Consider the following 18,535-nt stretch of genomic DNA (forward strand, 5'->3'; position numbering starts at 1 on the left):
TATTGTATTCTGCAATAACGCAGTAATTATAGGTATTCTTAATTGACATTTGAATTTGAGCTGAAGACTCATAATTTACAGTGTAACTGGAGCGTTGATAAGCCAAATTGGTTATTAATGGCGAAAATGTTGAATGAAAATAAAATGAACACCGAGTGCGGAGTAAATCGTTACCGGAGTAACCGGAGAGGGTCGAGGGACGGCTTGCGATCCATATTTCTGTATTATTAGAGAGCTAACACACTGACGGTCAATACAACCCGATAATGTACAGCAACAGAATCGGCGAAATAGATTATGTCAGCAAAAAAGACAGAAATAAATACGTGAGTATAAGGATTCTACCCTCAAGGGAACATGTTTTAGAATAAACATTTGAATAACAAATAATAAAACAAAAAAAAAAAAACAGTGTAATAACATTACTAACGTAGGTTATAACACTTGCCTGTGAGCCATAAATTGGCTACACGACATAAACTAAATGTATAGTTCTTAAAAGACATATTACATTAAGGACACACCACTTTTTTGCGGACATATTTAAATGTAACAAAAATGATAAATAATAAAGAACTTTCTATTCTTTTCTATTCTATTCAGAAGACGCCACGTGGTGTTTAGCATAGTAAATCTTGACGTAGATGACATGTAAAATCCTACGCTTCCCCTTACAATCAAATGGTTAGCAATATCTGTATGCTGCGCGGTGGTTTTCCAGATTAAGGTAGAGTTGATTAGTTTTGGGCTGAAGCTAGTTCAAGTTTTACATTTTTACTTAAGCACTAACAAATCAGTGGCATGCAGCTGAACCTATAATCATACTGCAATTAACATTATTGCGTTACAGTCACGTACCATCACCCACACTGTTAACTGTCTATCGGTGGACCTTATTACAAAAGGCATAAGGTCCACCGATGGACAGTTAAGTTAAGAGTGTTGCTGCTTGTATATGTCACACGGTAATATGGTTGACCACACACTAACTTCTCACCGATCGTCTGAGATAAGTCAGTAAACCTGTAGCACACTAAGCACAGTGGTCGCGCCGGTAGCAACTCGCGTATAGCGCCAGTGTGATAGGCTGATAGCGCTCTTAGTGCATAAGATCCCCGCGCCCCTGACACATTGACTCACATTCGGAGGGGTCAGCTTGCCGCTCACACGTCCATGATTGTTCCTACAGATTTTCTTTTTTTTTACTTACTACTTATAGTATGACCTGTAGAAAAAGCTGTATCTAGGGGACAAATGCAAGGTAAAATACCTGTACACACATGTCATGTACCTACACTTATTTTGACAAACCTACACCGTAGTTGTCAGTATATAGTCTGAAAATTTACCCCAGCAGGCAGATCATTATATTCATTATATATACAATCGGAGTCTTCATAGAAACAAAATGTTACGATTAATGGTGAATAAGTAATACGCTTCATCAAACTTATGCAAAATCAAGACGTTTATCAAGGAGTTAAGAAGTGCCAAAATGAAGTTAAAAATTTAAATACAATTTCTTAAACCTTATCTTGATACAAGACGTTTAGAATTAATAATATGCATTTTTAACAAAACGCCAGGAAGTAACATTTTTAGTCCAATTTCCTTTACACTCAAAGTATTTCCATAAGCTTCTAAAAATTACGGGGAAACGAATAACATTATAAGTGGTAGCGAAATAAATTTTGTGAAACGTTACGAAGATTTCATTCCTCGAGTGTCTATCGAGTTTTGGACTTGGAGGAGTTTTAACACGTTCCAGTTTCCAACGACTTGAATAAGGTGTTTTTTTATGACACTCCGTAAGCAAAATATGTAGGTCATATTGAACGGTTTATTAGGAGTTCGGAAGTCTGAAGTTCTATGAATAGAACAGCATTTTTTTTCGCTATTCATTAGGTGTTTCAAGTTGTTTTGTATGATTACTTTAGTACTTAAGTTACCCTTTGATAATCGTAAAATGTTTTTGTAAAAAATTGCGTGATCTAATCTAAGATCATGAATATCATCGCCTCTACTCAACGCTGTTCACAACGCTTAGCGCATCGCTCCTAAGTAATGACTTAAAAATATTCGTGCGCTCTACGGATCTATTACCTTTTAAATGGAGCATATACAGCAAATAGAAGTTACAGAAAAATATAAATTATTTGTATCCTAACATTTTTTTGAGACTGGATTCACCGCATATGATTGGCGCACCCAAACCAAATCAGTATGACGGTGATATCGTTCATTGAGATCCGTAAATCTTTACGACTTGCCCATGTGGAATTCCCCATCCCCTGTTGCAATACTTACATATATGCAACTAAGTGGTGCTGCTCTTGGTATTTCACAATTAATATGAGGATTTGTCGCGGTCTTCGTAAACACTTAATAAAGCGAAGATCATAAGTTTTAAGCTATTCTACGTCTAAAGGTCAAGTTATGCTAGCGATTTCACAGCCGCGATAAAATGTTTCGTGAACTGGTTTAGCAGGCAGGCACCTGCGCGCGCACCCTCTTCGATCCGAGCCTCCCATTTGAATGAACTGACGGTCATCACTGAATTGTCAGCTTCGCGCCACACGCGTCCTTCACGCTGTATTGATGGCATCTTTCATTGATCTTTGCCGATGGCCTTTATTTTTATCCTACTGATGTTATATAGGGAGGATTTGGTAGATGTTTTCCAGTCAACTACCGAAATATTGCAAATACCCGTTAACTTACAATCGATCTCGCTAGTCGAATTATAAACTGACGGTAGGAAGACAACAGACTAACCTAACCTAGTCTACGTTAGGTTAGCTAACAGCTATTGTAAGCTAACAGTTTCATACTCGTATATCTGTCCATTTCTTTGGAATGCATAGTATAGATTTTAGACGACGTGAAGGAATCGAAAGTGTAAAGTGTCTTTATGTGTTTCTGGGCAAATATGTCTTCTTATTTTATTAATTTTCAGCTGCTCTGCTGCCCCATCTTACTACCGTACGTCTACTAACTAGGCGCGCAGACTGGCCCTTTTTAGGGTTCCGTAATCAGGAACCCTTATAGTTTCGCTATGTCCGTCTGTCCGTCCGTCCGTCCGCGGCTTTACTCCTTGATCGTTAGTGTTAGAAAGCTGCAATTTGGTATGGATACATAAATCATATGGCAACAGAACGGTAAAATCAAAACTAGATTTTTTTTAAGTACCTGCCATTTTTTTTTTAATGTTTTTCGTCTCAACCCAATGGTGTGCCGTATCGTTGGATAGGTTTTTTTTAAAACGAATAAGAGTCTCCAACAACTATTTTTTGATAAAGTGAATACTTTCGGTCCATGGGTCCAAAAAATATGAAAAAATCTTAAAAGCTTAACAAGTACTTTCAATGAAAACGTGATCGGTTCAGCCGTTTTTGAATTATTGCAAAAAGTCTTATCATCGTATTAAAAAGACGTACAAAGCGCTGCAAAGGTACTGTACTCCCTTATAAGCATTATGTACATGATACTTACTGATAGCCCCAGTTTAGCTTAGTCTGACAAGGGTAACAATGGTAACTACGAAACCCTACACTTAGCATGGCTCGACATGCTCGTGGCCGATTTTTAGAGTTTCTTGCCGTATATAACCGACATTGCGATAGCAACCGGTATTCCTGCCTGCGCGGTCCAGGAATTTAATAACGATTAATTTGCTCCATATAAAAATATGTGATAATGATTAATAGTACTTTTCTCCAGTATGCTTGGAAATGTTCACTTTATTGTAGCAAAAATAGTACGGGAAGTTCTTCATTATGGTCAAACTCAAATTAAAATAAAATCAAACCATTATTGTCGTGTGTTGGCGGACGGGAAGTTATAATTAATAATTAGATATTGACTATAAAGATGAACCTCCCATTCTATTTTTGCTACAATAAGGTGTTCAATTTCCGCGCATAATGGAGAAAATGACTTTTATTTTTTATTATTTGGATCATTTAGGATGTAGGTATTCAAGCGATATGATGTTTATTTTGTAAAAGTGAAAGAATTAATTTTAATAATAGGAAATGTATGGAAGGTAGAGGCAAGGAACAGAAACTCCTTAGGCAGAATTGTTGCAAAAGTGTCCAGCTGTCAGCTATAAATAAGTTGACACGATGAAGTCCCGTATTTGTTTAAAATTATGAGTGAATATCGTGTTAGTTTAAATCAATACCTCTATATTGTTCATGAACATATCATCAGCAGGATGTTTGGGATTGATTGGAAAAACTGAGGCAAACGACCTATTATTTTAGTAATGAGATTTAGATTTTAATGTGTCTAGCGCGACTTCATATCAAACGTAACTAGACGAGCTAAACGTGCAGTGAATCGTTGTTTTTAACCGACTTCAAAAAAGGAGGAGGATGTTACTTACTAATTTTTTTAAATCGAACGGTTATAACCCCGAGATGGTCCCGTTAGCACCAAGTCGGAGTCTGATGATGGGATCTTGGAGAAATCGAGGGTACTTTTCAAATGTACATGTATGGCGCTTTTGGTAATTTTTGAAGTCGGTTTTTGTGTATCTGGAACAATATTTCTATGATCTAGTAAACGTTGTGATAAGAACCTGTCGTATCACGCGCCAACAAAGGCATGCCTGATAATTAGGTGGGCGTAGAGACAACTGTTATCTGTTTTGTACGATATAGATATATGACAAAAACGTAATTTTTATCAAATCTCTTTATTGAAATACTAATGCCATCATCAAACAATGAATAGACACGTAAATTATGAAAGCACAACTGCCCCAATTCGTGTTTTATGGAGGTTTTTTTAATTATCAAATAAACAACACCACATTCATAGATATTTAATTTCGGATTTCTATGACCATATTGACAATAGTTTTCTCAGCCTTGAGTAGTTAACAAAAACTATGGATGATTACTGTATGTGAATGTTTCTTAACCCATTACACGAATATGTTTTGTACAGTCAGTATCAAATACTTTATAGCAACCAAAGTAGCCAAATAAAATATATGGTGTACCGAACGATTTGGGCACTTTGACTGCTACAAAGTATTTGACGCTGACTGTACCTAAAGTCGTTGTCAAAGATTGTAAACGATACGTGTCTTGCCCCTATTGCCACTTGAATACCTGCGCAATGGCAATTAGTGTACCTTGTAATTAAGCTTTTGATGGGGTTTTTCGACATGTTAAACAATAATAATGACTAACATTTATTTATTCCTGTTGACTGTCTTCACTGAATATATTTACAAAATACAGTTGCCAACGTTTAAATCATCATTCGCTTGCCCTTATCCCATTTATTTGGGGTCAGCGCAGCATGTCTTTTCCTTCCGTATCTTTCTGTCACCCGTCATCTCATCGTTCACTCGCGTTCGTTTCATGTCATCTCTCACACAATCCATCCACCGTTTCCTAGGTTTTCCTCTGCCGTTCCATCCCTCCACATTCATTCATAATACCTTTCTCGTCACATGACTTTCATCCCTCCGCATCACATGCCCATACCACGCTAGGCGATTCGCTCTTACTTTTTCTATTATGGGTGCAACTTTCAGACTTCCTCTTATATACTCATTCCTTTTCCTATCCATTCTTGTAACATACAACGTGTAAATATCAATTTTATATTTTCTTATTTTAAAAACACTGTAGTCAGTAGTCATCTTCAAGATTTTTTTCACCACACCAGCTAGTAAAGGCTCTCTCGGTACTTCATAAACTGATGAGAAAGTTGCGTTTTATCCATATGTGTGGAAAAGTATTCAAATGCAAAATTTGAGTTATTTCCTTATGTTGGCTTATTTTTAAATGATGATTTGGAATGATACATATTTAATAACATTAATTTTGAATTGATTTGGTTTGATTTTGTTCGATATTTTCCAGTTAGTATTTTCTTTGCGGTGGTGTGGTGAAAAATTATGTGTTTCACACGGTGGCAGTTTGTTTACCCTCGTGCCTTGAAACCCTCGTAACGCTCAAGATTCCATTTTGGACCACTCGCTACGCTCGTGGTTCAATTTGGGAATTTTTCGCTTGCTCGTATATCAATATTAGCACGAGGGGTTTAACTATAACTCTTGCCTCCTTGTAAAACAAATAACTATAGTATTGTGTAATCTGTCTAAGCTTCCGGTTCGGCAACTGTCAAGTAATAACCGTTCTAAGTGTCGTCAGAAGACTTTTGATAAAAAATCAGTGCAAAAACAAGTGATACAGTGTAAAACTACGAAATACATATAGCTCGAAGCCCAAAGACTGTGATTCACTAAAAATCCGCGGACAACAGTGGGTTTTTTAAAGGAAAATAGTGTTGAAAAGTGCATCGCGAACCATATATAACAATAGCTATACATTATAACCTAACGTGAGTCACTGAAGTCACATCCGTCTAGTGACAGTGACAGCTGACGGCTAATTCAGTGTTGCTAGTTAAAGAAACCGAATTACTCAAAAATATATTATTCCTCTTCTACCGATTTAGTAGTAACTGAAACATCATGTCAACAGAAACGAAACTCGAAACATTAATGAAGAGAATGGAAGAAAACATGGATATATTAAGAAAGGACTTTGAAAAACATACTAACTCGTTAAAAGAAAGTTTCAACACAAGCATAGCAAGCACCATAGAAGAAAAATTAGCTCCACTAATGGAAGAGAACTTAAAACTGAAAGGCGATGTAACAGTGCTCAAGAACAAAGTACATAACTTAGAAAGGGAAGTAAGAAAAAATAACCTAATACTTCATGGTGTGGAAGAATCAGAGCAAGATGACACCGAATTATTAGAACTGGTTCTGCAAACCCTAAATAATCTAGCAAAAGATGGAGAAATAGAAAGCTTTGACAAGTGGGAAATAAGTGTAGTTCGCCGGCTAGGTAAAAAGAGGGATAAGAAACATAGACCCATACTAGTTAAACTAACCTTAGCGTGGAGAAGACTGCAAGTACTAAAGAATGGCAAAAAGCTACCAGCAAATACCTATGTCTCCGAGGACTATCCCAAAGATGTCATTCAAATAAGAAAAGACCTGAACATTAAAAGACAAGAAGAAATTAAAAAAGGCAAAATCGCTATGATAAGATATGACAAACTCATAATAAAAGAAAAAACAAATCAAGATAGAACCAACGAGAAAAGGAAACGATCCCCAACAAAATCACCAACATCTGATAATAATAACAAACATAACGAAGAGGCAATTCAGGTGGCCCCCACTAAAATAAATAAAACAAATGCCTTTGCCATCATGAACCGTTCAAGATCAAATTCTTTATCTTCATCAAGCAAACAATAGCAATTACAGAATAACAAACCCCGGAAGCTTAACAATAACAAAGAAACAACAACAAACAAACGACAACAACAACAAAAGCAACAACATGAAAACCAAACATGCTATCAATGGAACCACTATCAAAGGTATACCACATTAACAACAAATTCAAATGAGAACAAACTCCCCAAGCCGATTGGTCATCGTGGGGACTGCGACCAAAACCCTTCTACAAACACAATACATACTATACATACTAAACATACAAAGCCTATCAAACCCATCAAGCCTAAAAAGTGTTTAAACGTAAATAACGGCATAAATACAGAAACATATAATCAATACAACACTAACAACACTAAATTAAGGATAGCGTCCTACAATGCAAGAACCCTAAGATCAGAAGATAGATTAGAAGAGCTACTTTATGAATTAGACAAAGTCACATGGGATGTTGTTGGCCTTTCAGAAGTTCGAAGACAAGGAGAAGAGTGTATCAAACTCCAGAATGGGCATACACTGTACTACCGAGGGGATGACAATGTCAGGCATCAGCATGGAGTCGGTCTCTTGATTCATAGAAAACTTAGTGATAACATCAAATGTATTGCCTCAGTGTCGGAAAGAATAATATATGTTATACTCCAGATTACAAAGAAGATTACACTTAAAGTGATACAAGTATATGCACCAACTAGTACTGCATTAGATGTGGAAGTGGAAAAATTCTATGAAGACATAAGTGCCTGCATTCGTGACAACAAGAGCACATACACAGTAGTAACTGGGGATTTCAACGCAAAAATAGGTGCAGAAAGAGATGAAACAGAAACTTTTATTGGCAAATTTGGCTTCGGATCTAGGAACTCCCGCGGAGACATGCTGGTTAACTTTATAGAACAAGAAAAACTGTTCCATATGAGTTCATTCTTCAAAAAGAGACCAGCTAGAAAATGGACTTGGATATCTCCGGGAGGAAAATATAAAAACGAAATTGACTACATTTTCTGTAGCCATAAATGTATAGTACAAGATGTCAGCGTCCTAAACAGCTTCTACACAGGAAGTGACCACCGTATAATCCAAGCCACTATATGCATTAATACACGTTTGCAAAGATATGCCTCGTTAAGGGCGAAGAACATAAAAGTTAATACAGTCCAACTTAACATGTGCAAAGATCAGTATGAACAACGGCTGACTCAAGAGCTAAATCATTTAGATGAAGACTGTGACCATGAAGCAATTATTCAGAACATACAAAATGCCCTGTACAGGATAGCGCGAGATTTAACACCTCAATCAAAAATAAATTGCCAAAAGTTTAAGACTGAGACCCGAGACCTTCTAGAAGAAAGGAGAACTTTACTACGAGAGGGCAAAGGAGGAACAGACTACTTTAAAAACCTTTGCACTAGAACGAGAAAGCAGGTCGAAGCAGATATTGAAGCATATCGGGAAAAAACCGTTAAGCATATAATAGACAAGTATCAGGGTCCTAAAATATTTCGTAGAGCTTTAAAACCAGGAACGCAGCAAATCACTAAACTCTTAGATGAAAATAACCAACTTAAAATAGAGCAAAAGCAACTCCTTGAAATAACACAGAAGTATTATTCAAAGTTATACACATCCCAAAATCCCAAACCAAGAGGAGTGGCGAAACGAAAAATTATGAACGTTGGCTCTGAAGATGTTCCGGAAATAACAACAAGCGAAATCGAATATGCTCTCAGAAATATGAAAAATGGCAAGTCACCCGGCAGTGATAACATCATTATTGAAATGGTAAAGGATGGAGGAGATAGAGTAAGAGAGCTACTTAAAACGGCTTTTAACAAATGCTTGGAGGAGCAAAATATACCCGAGATTTGGAATTGTGCCACGGTCATCTTACTTTATAAAAAAGGCAATAAAGCAGATTTAAACAACTATCGTCCCATCAGTTTGCTCTCACACCTATACAAACTCTTTACAAAGATCATTACCCTACGCCTCACCAAAAAAACTTGACTCATACCAACCAGTGGAGCAAGCCGGATTTAAAAGTAGTCACAGCACACTGGATCATATATTGTCGATGAGAATCATTATAGAAAAGACGACTGAATATCAAATGCCATTGTGGTTAGCATTTATAGACTACAAAAAAGCATTTGACAGTGTTGAAACATGGTCGGTCTTAGAATCTTTACAAAATGCTCGTATAGATTACCGATATATTGCTCTAATTGAAAATATGTACAAGAGAGCCACCTTAAAAGTCAACCTACCCCCAATGACTGAGCCAGTTAGGATTGAGAAAGGCGTACGACAAGGAGACACGCTCTCGCCAAAATTGTTTACTCTGGTGCTAGAGGATATCTTAAAAAGCCTCAATTGGGAAAATCGTGGATTAAATATATTGGGTTGTCGCTTAAATAACTTGCGGTTTGCTGACGACATTGTTTTATTGGCAAATGACCCTGCTGAACTTCAATGCATGATCCAAGAACTCAGTGATGCTTCCATACGGTGTGGCCTGGAAATGAATCTAGACAAGACAAAAGTTATGACCAATACGGAAGTCAAGGCGAATATCACAGTTGACAATACCGCCATCGAAACTGTCGATAAATACGTATATTTGGGACAAGAGATAGTGACCGGGAAGAGGAACCAAACCAATGAGATCAACAGACGCGTACGACTAGCCTGGGCAGCCTATTCGAATTTAGAGTTTGCCTTCAAAATGAAATTTAAAGCCGAACAAAAAGCCCGCATATTTGACCAATGTATCCTGCCAGTTCTCACTTATGGAGCCGAAACCTGGGTCTTCACCAAGGACATACTACATAAGTTAAGCGTTGTCCAACGGGCGCTAGAGAGAAAACTGGTTGGGATCACATTGAGAGACCGTAAAACGAATGAGTGGCTGAGACAGAAGAGCAAGGTCACCGATGTTGTAAAACGCGTAGCCAGACTGAAGTGGGAATGGGCCGGTCATATAGCACGAAAAACCGATTCGTGGAGCAAACGTCTACTGGAGTGGCGACCATGGGGGGAGGAACGTCCTCAAAGTAGACCCCAGATGCGTTGGGACGACGACATCAAAAGGACTGCGGGGAAGAAGTGGCTCCAGGTCGCACAGAACCGTGACGAGTGGCATAAAATGAAGGAGGCCTACACCCAAAGGGTAGAGAAGGGCTAAAGAAGAAGAAGAAGAAGAATCTGTCTAAGATCGTTTCAGACCCGAGTGTTAATCATAATATTAATAATGTATTCTTTTTTTGCAGGTACGGATATAAGGTGACATATTAAGTGTGGCCATCACCAATAAGGTTGTTGTGGTCGCCTTGTCATCAAACGAACTACCAGGGTTCTTTTTTACATTCGGTCATCATTTTGCTTTGCGTAACACCTCTGTGGAGTCTGGATGAAAACGATTTTGAGTACTAACTATCTTACTCGTTGTACCCACTCAACGATAGTTGACTTAAAGCTTTGGTTTCACTGCACTTAAATCTCATAATGCCAGCGTCTTTATGAGTCCTAAATTTCCTTCTAACTCAGTCTCCAAAATGCCTAAATGTCAATATGTTTCTTTCTTAAAATGGCCCAATGTCATAATGAATTTTATTGATATCGTCCAAGTCTCAAAATAATAAAATGACTAAAAGTATGTTTTAACAAATGCCGAATCTCGGATGGACTTCTTTTTTTAAATATACTAGGTTTAACTATGTTTTAAGATACTTTTCATAACCTTTGTCGTTTATTAACAATCTGCGGGAACTAAAGACGATTAGTGTTAAATAGCACTTATTAATGTAGGTTATATGACATTTAGGTATTATGACACCACGTCGATTTGAAGTTTAGGCATATTGAGAAAAAAAAATCAGAGATATTTCGAAAACAAAAAACACTATTCCGTTTTTAGGAATTTTGGTAATATGTGGAATTGTGGTATCCGTAATATGTGGTTGTAATGTAATGACTAATGCCGTTATACATAAACATTTGTCAAATCTAACAAACCGTCGATAATCTTATGCCCCTATCCGTCATTCTGATATTTCTATAAGAGTTCTTAAGAGGTTGCTATGTTTTATGAAAAATGGCGTCCGACTGTAACATACCGATATATTTTTTTATTTTTATTAAATAAACAAACAAGTTACAGTCTAGAATTTAATACAAGACCCATCGTAGGCAAAACCTTGAGGAGGTTTGTGTGCCGATGGGGAGTTCAGAGAAAAAATAACAATACATATATTAATGTCTTATATCTAATTAAAAAATATATAAAATTGTTATAGGTACTTATTTGCCTGCTGAAAAGTCTTTGAGGTAGTTTTCTTTCGTTCAGACGTGGGCGACAACGTAGGTGGTTATGGCAACTGAAGCCCTTTATTTATTTTAAGACCTACGCTTTACGCTTTATCGCTGAGTGATAATTTAAGAGAAGAACATTGATAATTACTTCATAATTTCAGGTAAGAAGAAGCAGTACCAAAAGGTATTACCGCTTTTTAGATTAGGATTTTTATTTAAAAATGTATCTTCAATAATATGATCATTATATATTACGAACCGTAATCACAAATATGGAATGAACGTTTCTTTTATTTTAGGTCTTAAACACTTTTAACTATAGTTTTATGTCAATAAAACTATAGTGTTCTTTAGAACATGGGACATTCTTACACAAAATGACTAAGTCCCACGGTAAGCCAAGAAGGGCTTGTGTTGTACTCAGACAACGATATATATAATATACAAATACTTAAATACACCGGAATTCGAACCCAGGACTATCGGCTTCATAGGCAAGGTCACCCACTAGGCCAGACCGGTCGTCAAATACATACTTATACATATGTACCTTGTACACCCACATTACATTACTAGACGGAGTAATTTACCTATTTCAAGAGTTTCATTCGTAGTAATTTATGATTTTAGAAATTATACGGGGACCCCTTATACTTAATAGCTGGAGCGAAAAATTGTGTTGCCTCTAATCCAACGCTATTGTCATGGAGTCGCAAAATTCCACGGGGCTCCTTGCCCCACATAGCGCGATCTTCGATGCCCTATAATTCGAATTTTTCCATCTCGCGGCTTCATTACATGGAGTTGAATTTAACATAATAAGTTTTTAGCAAAAATTGTATTTATGGTACAAGCTTTTTGTCGCCCACTGTATTTCTTACCACGGGCAGCTAATGATCATCGAGACAATTCTATAAACCCCAAACACAATTAGATTCCGTTGTTTCATTAAGTACAGAGTTCCTATGGCCACCTCCTGTCTCCATCATCAGATCAGCTCCATGGTACCATAATATTGCATTGTCACCCGACTTACATATGTATACGAATTTTCAGCTCAATCAGAAATCGGGAAGCGGGACAAAATTTAGCTTCCGAGATTTGACACTAACAAAATAACATACTTACTATCAGGGTAAGTTAAATAAAAGCTTGTAATAATAAGTTTTTGATAAAACACAAAATCATTTTTGATACAAGCTTTTATCGCTAACTGTATTACTTTTCCTTCCACAGGAAACTAATGCTCATATAGACAATTCACAAAACCCCAAACACAATTAGGTTGCGTTGTTTTATCACAGAGTTCCTATGGCCACCTCCTGTCTCCATCATTACAGATCAGCTTGATGATACCATTATATTGCATTGTCACTGTACTTACATATGTATGCAAATTTTCAACTTTTAGCTTTTCTAATTTTATTGAATTATAGGATATCAACTCTATCTAGATTAGATATGAATCAGATATGTCAGTGTCAAAATGGACGATTTTGGTTGAAGTTATCCGGTTTTGAAAATCCGGATAGAATTCATATCCTATAATTAAAATTAGAATACGCCTATTAAAGAAGCAAATGATTTACTCGTACCTTTAATATTAGCTAATCATCAAACTCACTTTAACTTAAGCTTAGATGAATAGGTAGTGTTCAGTCAGTAAGTAACAACCGACTTAAGGTTGCGTTTCCATCAAAGATCTGCGAGGGATGTGTTTGTTAAAAACCAATACAATCACTCACTACACGCTGACCGAGGAAAACAAATGAAGTGATTCTATTGGTTCCTAAAATTATTAATTCCTCGCATATATGTGGTGGAAACGCAGCCCTAAATTGTCACCTATGTGTCACCAAATGTCCGGCCCCCAGAAATAACGTTTTTTGCCGGACCATATCTGTAAAAATATTTTATTTCAGCATCAGTTCAAGTTTAAGAACTCCACTTTACAATTCGCATTATTCAGTTCATATCAAATAGGCGTCGCGTCGAAGTTCTAGCCCTGTTTCATACAAAAGTTTGAAATTAAAAAGTTCCGGGTGTCGAGAGGAAAAATGGATCAATTTAACACAGAGAAAGTTTGTGGCAGAACCGGTGCGGAGCCACTGCGATTAGCGCGTTATGTGCGATTTTGGTATCATGTGCGATTTGCGCATTCAATGCGATTCCCAAAATACGGGTTGGACTCGAGTGCACATTACTATTTGTCTGAAAAGTATGAAGATTTTCACATTGTGTGATTGTTCAGCTTTTGGCTGCCATTTTAATGGGAAGTGTAGCCACTGTGTACGGCCCTGCCTGCCTCTGCCAGTAACCTACCAGTGGAAATCGCACATATCTAGTGTACATACATAATTATGGTGATTCGGCATTGACATAAACGCTATCGAGAAGGTAACTTACTTTCTATGCATTTCACTCGTACTCGCATATAAGTGCGAGCGAGATGTATAGAAAGTAAGTTACGTTCTCGATAGCGTATATCTCAGTGACTCATGGGACGGGTACTGATGACCATTATACCAATAATAACATGATGTATTCCGTAAATTAGGTATTACGTTACGGTATTATGCTATTTATTACGTTATTCAAAATAACGATATAATAAACTAATATACAGTGTGTCCCTAGCCATTGGACAAAGCCGAAATGTACATATGCATTAGGGTATTTAGAACCAGTGTACAAAGTATCATAACAACCGGTGTAGCCATAGATATAAGAAGTAAGGAGATTTATAACGAAGCATAATTTCAACGAGTCTCGCTGTCTCCAACTGTCCCCCACCACATCATTAAAGGCGTGGCCAGACAACCAACTCACGCGCTGTGATTGGCCAAACCGCGCGGTGTAGGAGCCTAGAGCGGCGGCACTAGAGTGAGGACAATTCGATAGAGCTATCGATATTTTACATGTTCTGAAAATGACCTTAGAGTTTTGACATTTTTGTTTTAAGTAATAATTGCCATAGACTTAATTTATATTCCTTTAAATTTTTGACCTTATTTACGAGCTAAGAATTTTTAGGTACGTGTAAGGTATATTAGTTGAGCCATAAGTTCTCTCACAAAGGTTTTTACTGATAAAATGTAACACAAAGCTTATAATTTAAAAAAAAACATGTACCATGATGCGAAAGCTTGTTTATGCTTAACTAATCAAATTGGTTTACATTTTAGTCATTATTTGATGTAATGTTTGTTTAAATTGTTTACTGTGGGATTCGTTAGACGCGAGCGCTTCATTAAAAAAAAAGTTTCAGGTTATTATAGCATATTTTGTCACCAATTGAAAGCAATTCCAGCATGTTATATAGTAAGTATAATGCACCATTAAATAAGCTTTTATATCATATGTACGAATAATAAGGAAACAGTAATCATAATTATCAGTAAAAATCTTTCTGATAGAACTTTTGGATCGACTAAGTATACAATATACTATTATTTTAAACATATTTATATTCTATCTGTAACTGTAACTGTAACTGGAAACATTTTTCTTGAAAATGATCCGAACAAATAACACTTTTCTCGCTCGTAAACCAGTTAGGGCCCTCTTCCTGTAGCATCTATCAATTTTTCGTTAATACTGGGATTTTCGGGAAATTGAAAAAAATTGCAATCATGAACATATTTCTTTTTTGACTCACTGTAAACTGTACCTCTGTAAATTCCATTCACCACCGTTTCTTTTTCAATTGTTAACTCTAAATAATTGTATATTATTATTTTCAATTGTAGTATTGTTTTTTTTTACTTGTAAACCGTATTATCCACCACAGGACAGGCTATGCCTAGTGTGGGGGCCAGCATAAATGTAATACTGTTATTATTTTATTTCTGAAACAAAACATTTGTACATTTGTACAATTGTACTTAATTAAATCAGTTTATTTTTTGACTTACCTTTTCGATTTTTAATCCAAATTAATAAGTATTAAATTAAACATTAGGTGCATATAAAATAATTGTAAAATTTTACTTGAAAAATAATTACTTTCGTATGAAAGTAATTATTTTTAATGTGTGTTTACAGTATATCCAAACATTTTTATCGATAACGCTCAAAGATCAATTATATGCACGAGCACCACTCTACTTCGCGGCGTCAATGAAGGGAGCGGTTGGCGGTCGTACCAAGAAACAATAATGTCCCTGTGAATATCGTTAGCGGTTTAATGCATTGCGCCGTTGCTAAGGACACTACAAATAGTTTTCCATGCCAAAGCGTCAATGTAGAATGCATAGACAAATTGCCACGCGTTTGTATGACAACATGGTCTGACTCAGAAAAATCATATGTCACTGGATTTATTTGTTAAAATGTGTGGTTTTATTGACTAATACGTGAAAAAAAATGTACTATGTAACTCCATGATCCTTATAGTTTTTGGATGCACTCCTATTTCGACACAAAATAACGCTATAATTCGGCATTTCAATAAAATTGACGCGCACATTGTTCAATGACAGCTAATTTGCTACTGTCTTACGGCGGGCCGGTATGGCCACGATGTGGCCATGTCGCGGCGACACGCGCCACGCCTCCGTCAGCCATCTAGTACTTTCTATGATCTGAGGGTGTAGCGGTTTCGAAGAAATTAATAAATTACCATTTTTTACTTTGGAGCAGCCTGTATGTGTTAGTTCCTCCTAAGGTAATATCCTCAAAGAGTAGTATGGAACCTTCTTCGACCTTTTTGATTATCTTTTTTATTTATGACACTAATAATCTTCTGATTTTTGAAAAATGTCATCATTATCAAATATTTCGAACAAATTGTCAAAAACACTGCCAAAGATTAACACAGTGTGTTTCTGTTTGTTGTCGATTATTGCAAATAACTTTTGTTCGAAAAATGTATATTTTTTATATTTTGCAAACCAAGAACAAGCGGGCATCTCGCTCGTTTTTTCCCAGAACGTGCAAGTTGTGGAATGAGCTACCTTCTGAGGTGTTTCCCTTGCGCTACGACATGCAGTTCTTCAAGAAGCAGGTATTTAGGGTTCTCAAAGGTTGGCAACGCATAAGTGGCTCCTCCGATGTTGCTTATGTCCGTGGGCGGCGATGACTGCTTCCCATGAGGCGGCTCGTCTGCTCGTTTGCAGCCTATTACATAAAAAATTTTTTTTGTTCTAATTAAAAAAATATTTACGTCAGAGCATTCCTGAGAAGTAACCCTACGTGGGATTTCAGGGTTTGTCCAATAGCTTAGGTCACCCTGTATAAAAAGTAATTATAAAAAAAAGTAGTGCACCCTATGTCAGTGTTAAAAGTGACGTCACGTTTAACACTGACATATCCTATCCATATTGTATGTACACCTAATATTTGATGTATCTTAAAGTTCAAATCGGGCCGAAAGCGTGCAGAATGTTCAGCATATCTTTACTTGCAGATTGCATTCACGTGTAAGTGCTTATACAATTCAAGCGTTTTATCGTTTGACGTCATGACGATGACTCCACAAGATGAGGAAGACATAAATTATCGCTAGATTTTTTTTGGATTGGTACAATCTTGATAGCAATGGGAAAATATTTCTAGAAAACATTGACGCAATGAAGTTTGAAATTTCGAAATGAATGAGTCGTCGGAACACGTGTAATTGGATTTTACCAGTACCTATTGCCTAAATGTATCTTTAAGCTCTTAAAATATTACCCCGATAGCCATTTATATTCTGTTTGCAAAGGAATGTTTTTCTTGTTCTATTTTAATATGTTGAGCTTTATGTCATATTACAACGAAACATTTTTTTATTACGTTTCATGCATACGAATTGTAAACAAAGAATATTTGGCATTGCGTAATTTTAGCAAAATTGGTTTTATGCCTTCTACATTTTGTATCAATTATCTTAATTATCTTAGTAAGTGAATCCCGCATAAATTTGTACTCTGGTCTCCAGCTTCTACTACTTACTTACTTACTACTTCTACAGTACTAAATACCACAATGCAATTTAACTACTAATTTATTCTCATCTACGTTTATAATTCAACTTTATCTATTTTCTAATACTCTATTCTACCGATAGTCAATAAGATGACTATCTAATGATTATTTTTAGAAGATCCCAATTCGATATTAATTGTGATTTTGACCGTGGATTAGTATTGGGTCCATGTGTGAAGGGGCGAGGCTGCGCGCGCAGGCTACGCCGTAGCCGCTACGAGCGCCTCAGTCGACCCGCGCTACGAGAACCGACCTACGGCCGCTACGCCGCTCTAACCCTGCATAAAACTGACATTACAATACCCCCGTCAGTGTTGTGACTTTGTCGTTAAAAGGACGTAGAACGAGTCAAAGGATCTAAAGGTATTACGTAATCGATGTTTAAATGAAGCCTTATACGGTTGACATTTTGCTGTTGCAGCTTTTTAATGTCGTTATGTGTTCGCGCGCTAGTACCCAACACGAGTATTAGCGAGTATTTCATTTAAAATGTTCTATTATTATACCTTTTTTTATTGAGGATGATATTGCGAAACTCCCACGACGTGGGAAAATAAAGTTACGTAGGTGGTATAACGGAGGTTAATAATGCCTGAAATGTGTATTCTATTTATACGTGCCTGCTGTACACAGAATACTTGGAACACAAGGAATACTCTTCGACTTGTAGGTCCCCTAAGTCCCAGGCTTATTCAAGACTTTTAAATATTGTTAAGATTGCTCTGTCATTGTGACGTAAGAATGTCTAGAAATTTCCTGTGACGTTCGTACGCTTATAGTTGTAGTAAGTCGTTCTCAAATTTGAGCAATTATAATTGTTAACATCAGTAGCACTTCCTAGAAATACCACAGAATCGACTAATAAATTTTGCTCGAATGTGAACTTTATTTCACAGAGAATTCAAGATTTATTCAATAATTTCTAAGCTAAGTAAGCCCAAGTAGGCTTAGAGTAACACTTGTATGGAATAGCCC

The 18,535-nt window shown here is 36.6% G+C and overlaps 2 protein-coding genes across 8 annotated transcripts in view; both read left to right on the forward strand.

Moving 5' to 3' along the window:
• The window catches only part of LOC133526888 (endophilin-A), a 100,578-nt gene that overhangs the window by 16,780 nt on the left and 65,263 nt on the right, over nt 1-18,535 (forward strand). For 4 of the 7 annotated variants that reach the window (XM_061863726.1, XM_061863733.1, XM_061863728.1 and 1 more), the window contains exon 1: nt 17,769-17,923. The exons of 1 other annotated variant lie outside the window; for it this stretch is intronic. The gene's annotated coding sequence lies outside the window, so the exon portion shown is untranslated. Of the gene's footprint in view, nt 1-17,767; nt 17,924-18,535 lie in introns of those variants that run through there. 2 more of the 7 variants (XM_061863730.1, XM_061863732.1) reach the window with 1 other exon arrangement.
• On the forward strand, nt 6,120-7,460 carry LOC133526889 (uncharacterized). The gene has a single exon (XM_061863734.1). The coding sequence runs from the start codon at nt 6,497-6,499 to the stop codon at nt 7,295-7,297; it is 801 nt and encodes a 266-aa protein (XP_061719718.1). The 5' UTR covers nt 6,120-6,496; the 3' UTR covers nt 7,298-7,460.

The sequence above is a fragment of the Cydia pomonella genome, chromosome 17 (assembly GCF_033807575.1).
Source record: "Cydia pomonella isolate Wapato2018A chromosome 17, ilCydPomo1, whole genome shotgun sequence".
In the NCBI taxonomy this organism is placed as follows: Eukaryota; Metazoa; Arthropoda; class Insecta; order Lepidoptera; family Tortricidae; genus Cydia; species Cydia pomonella.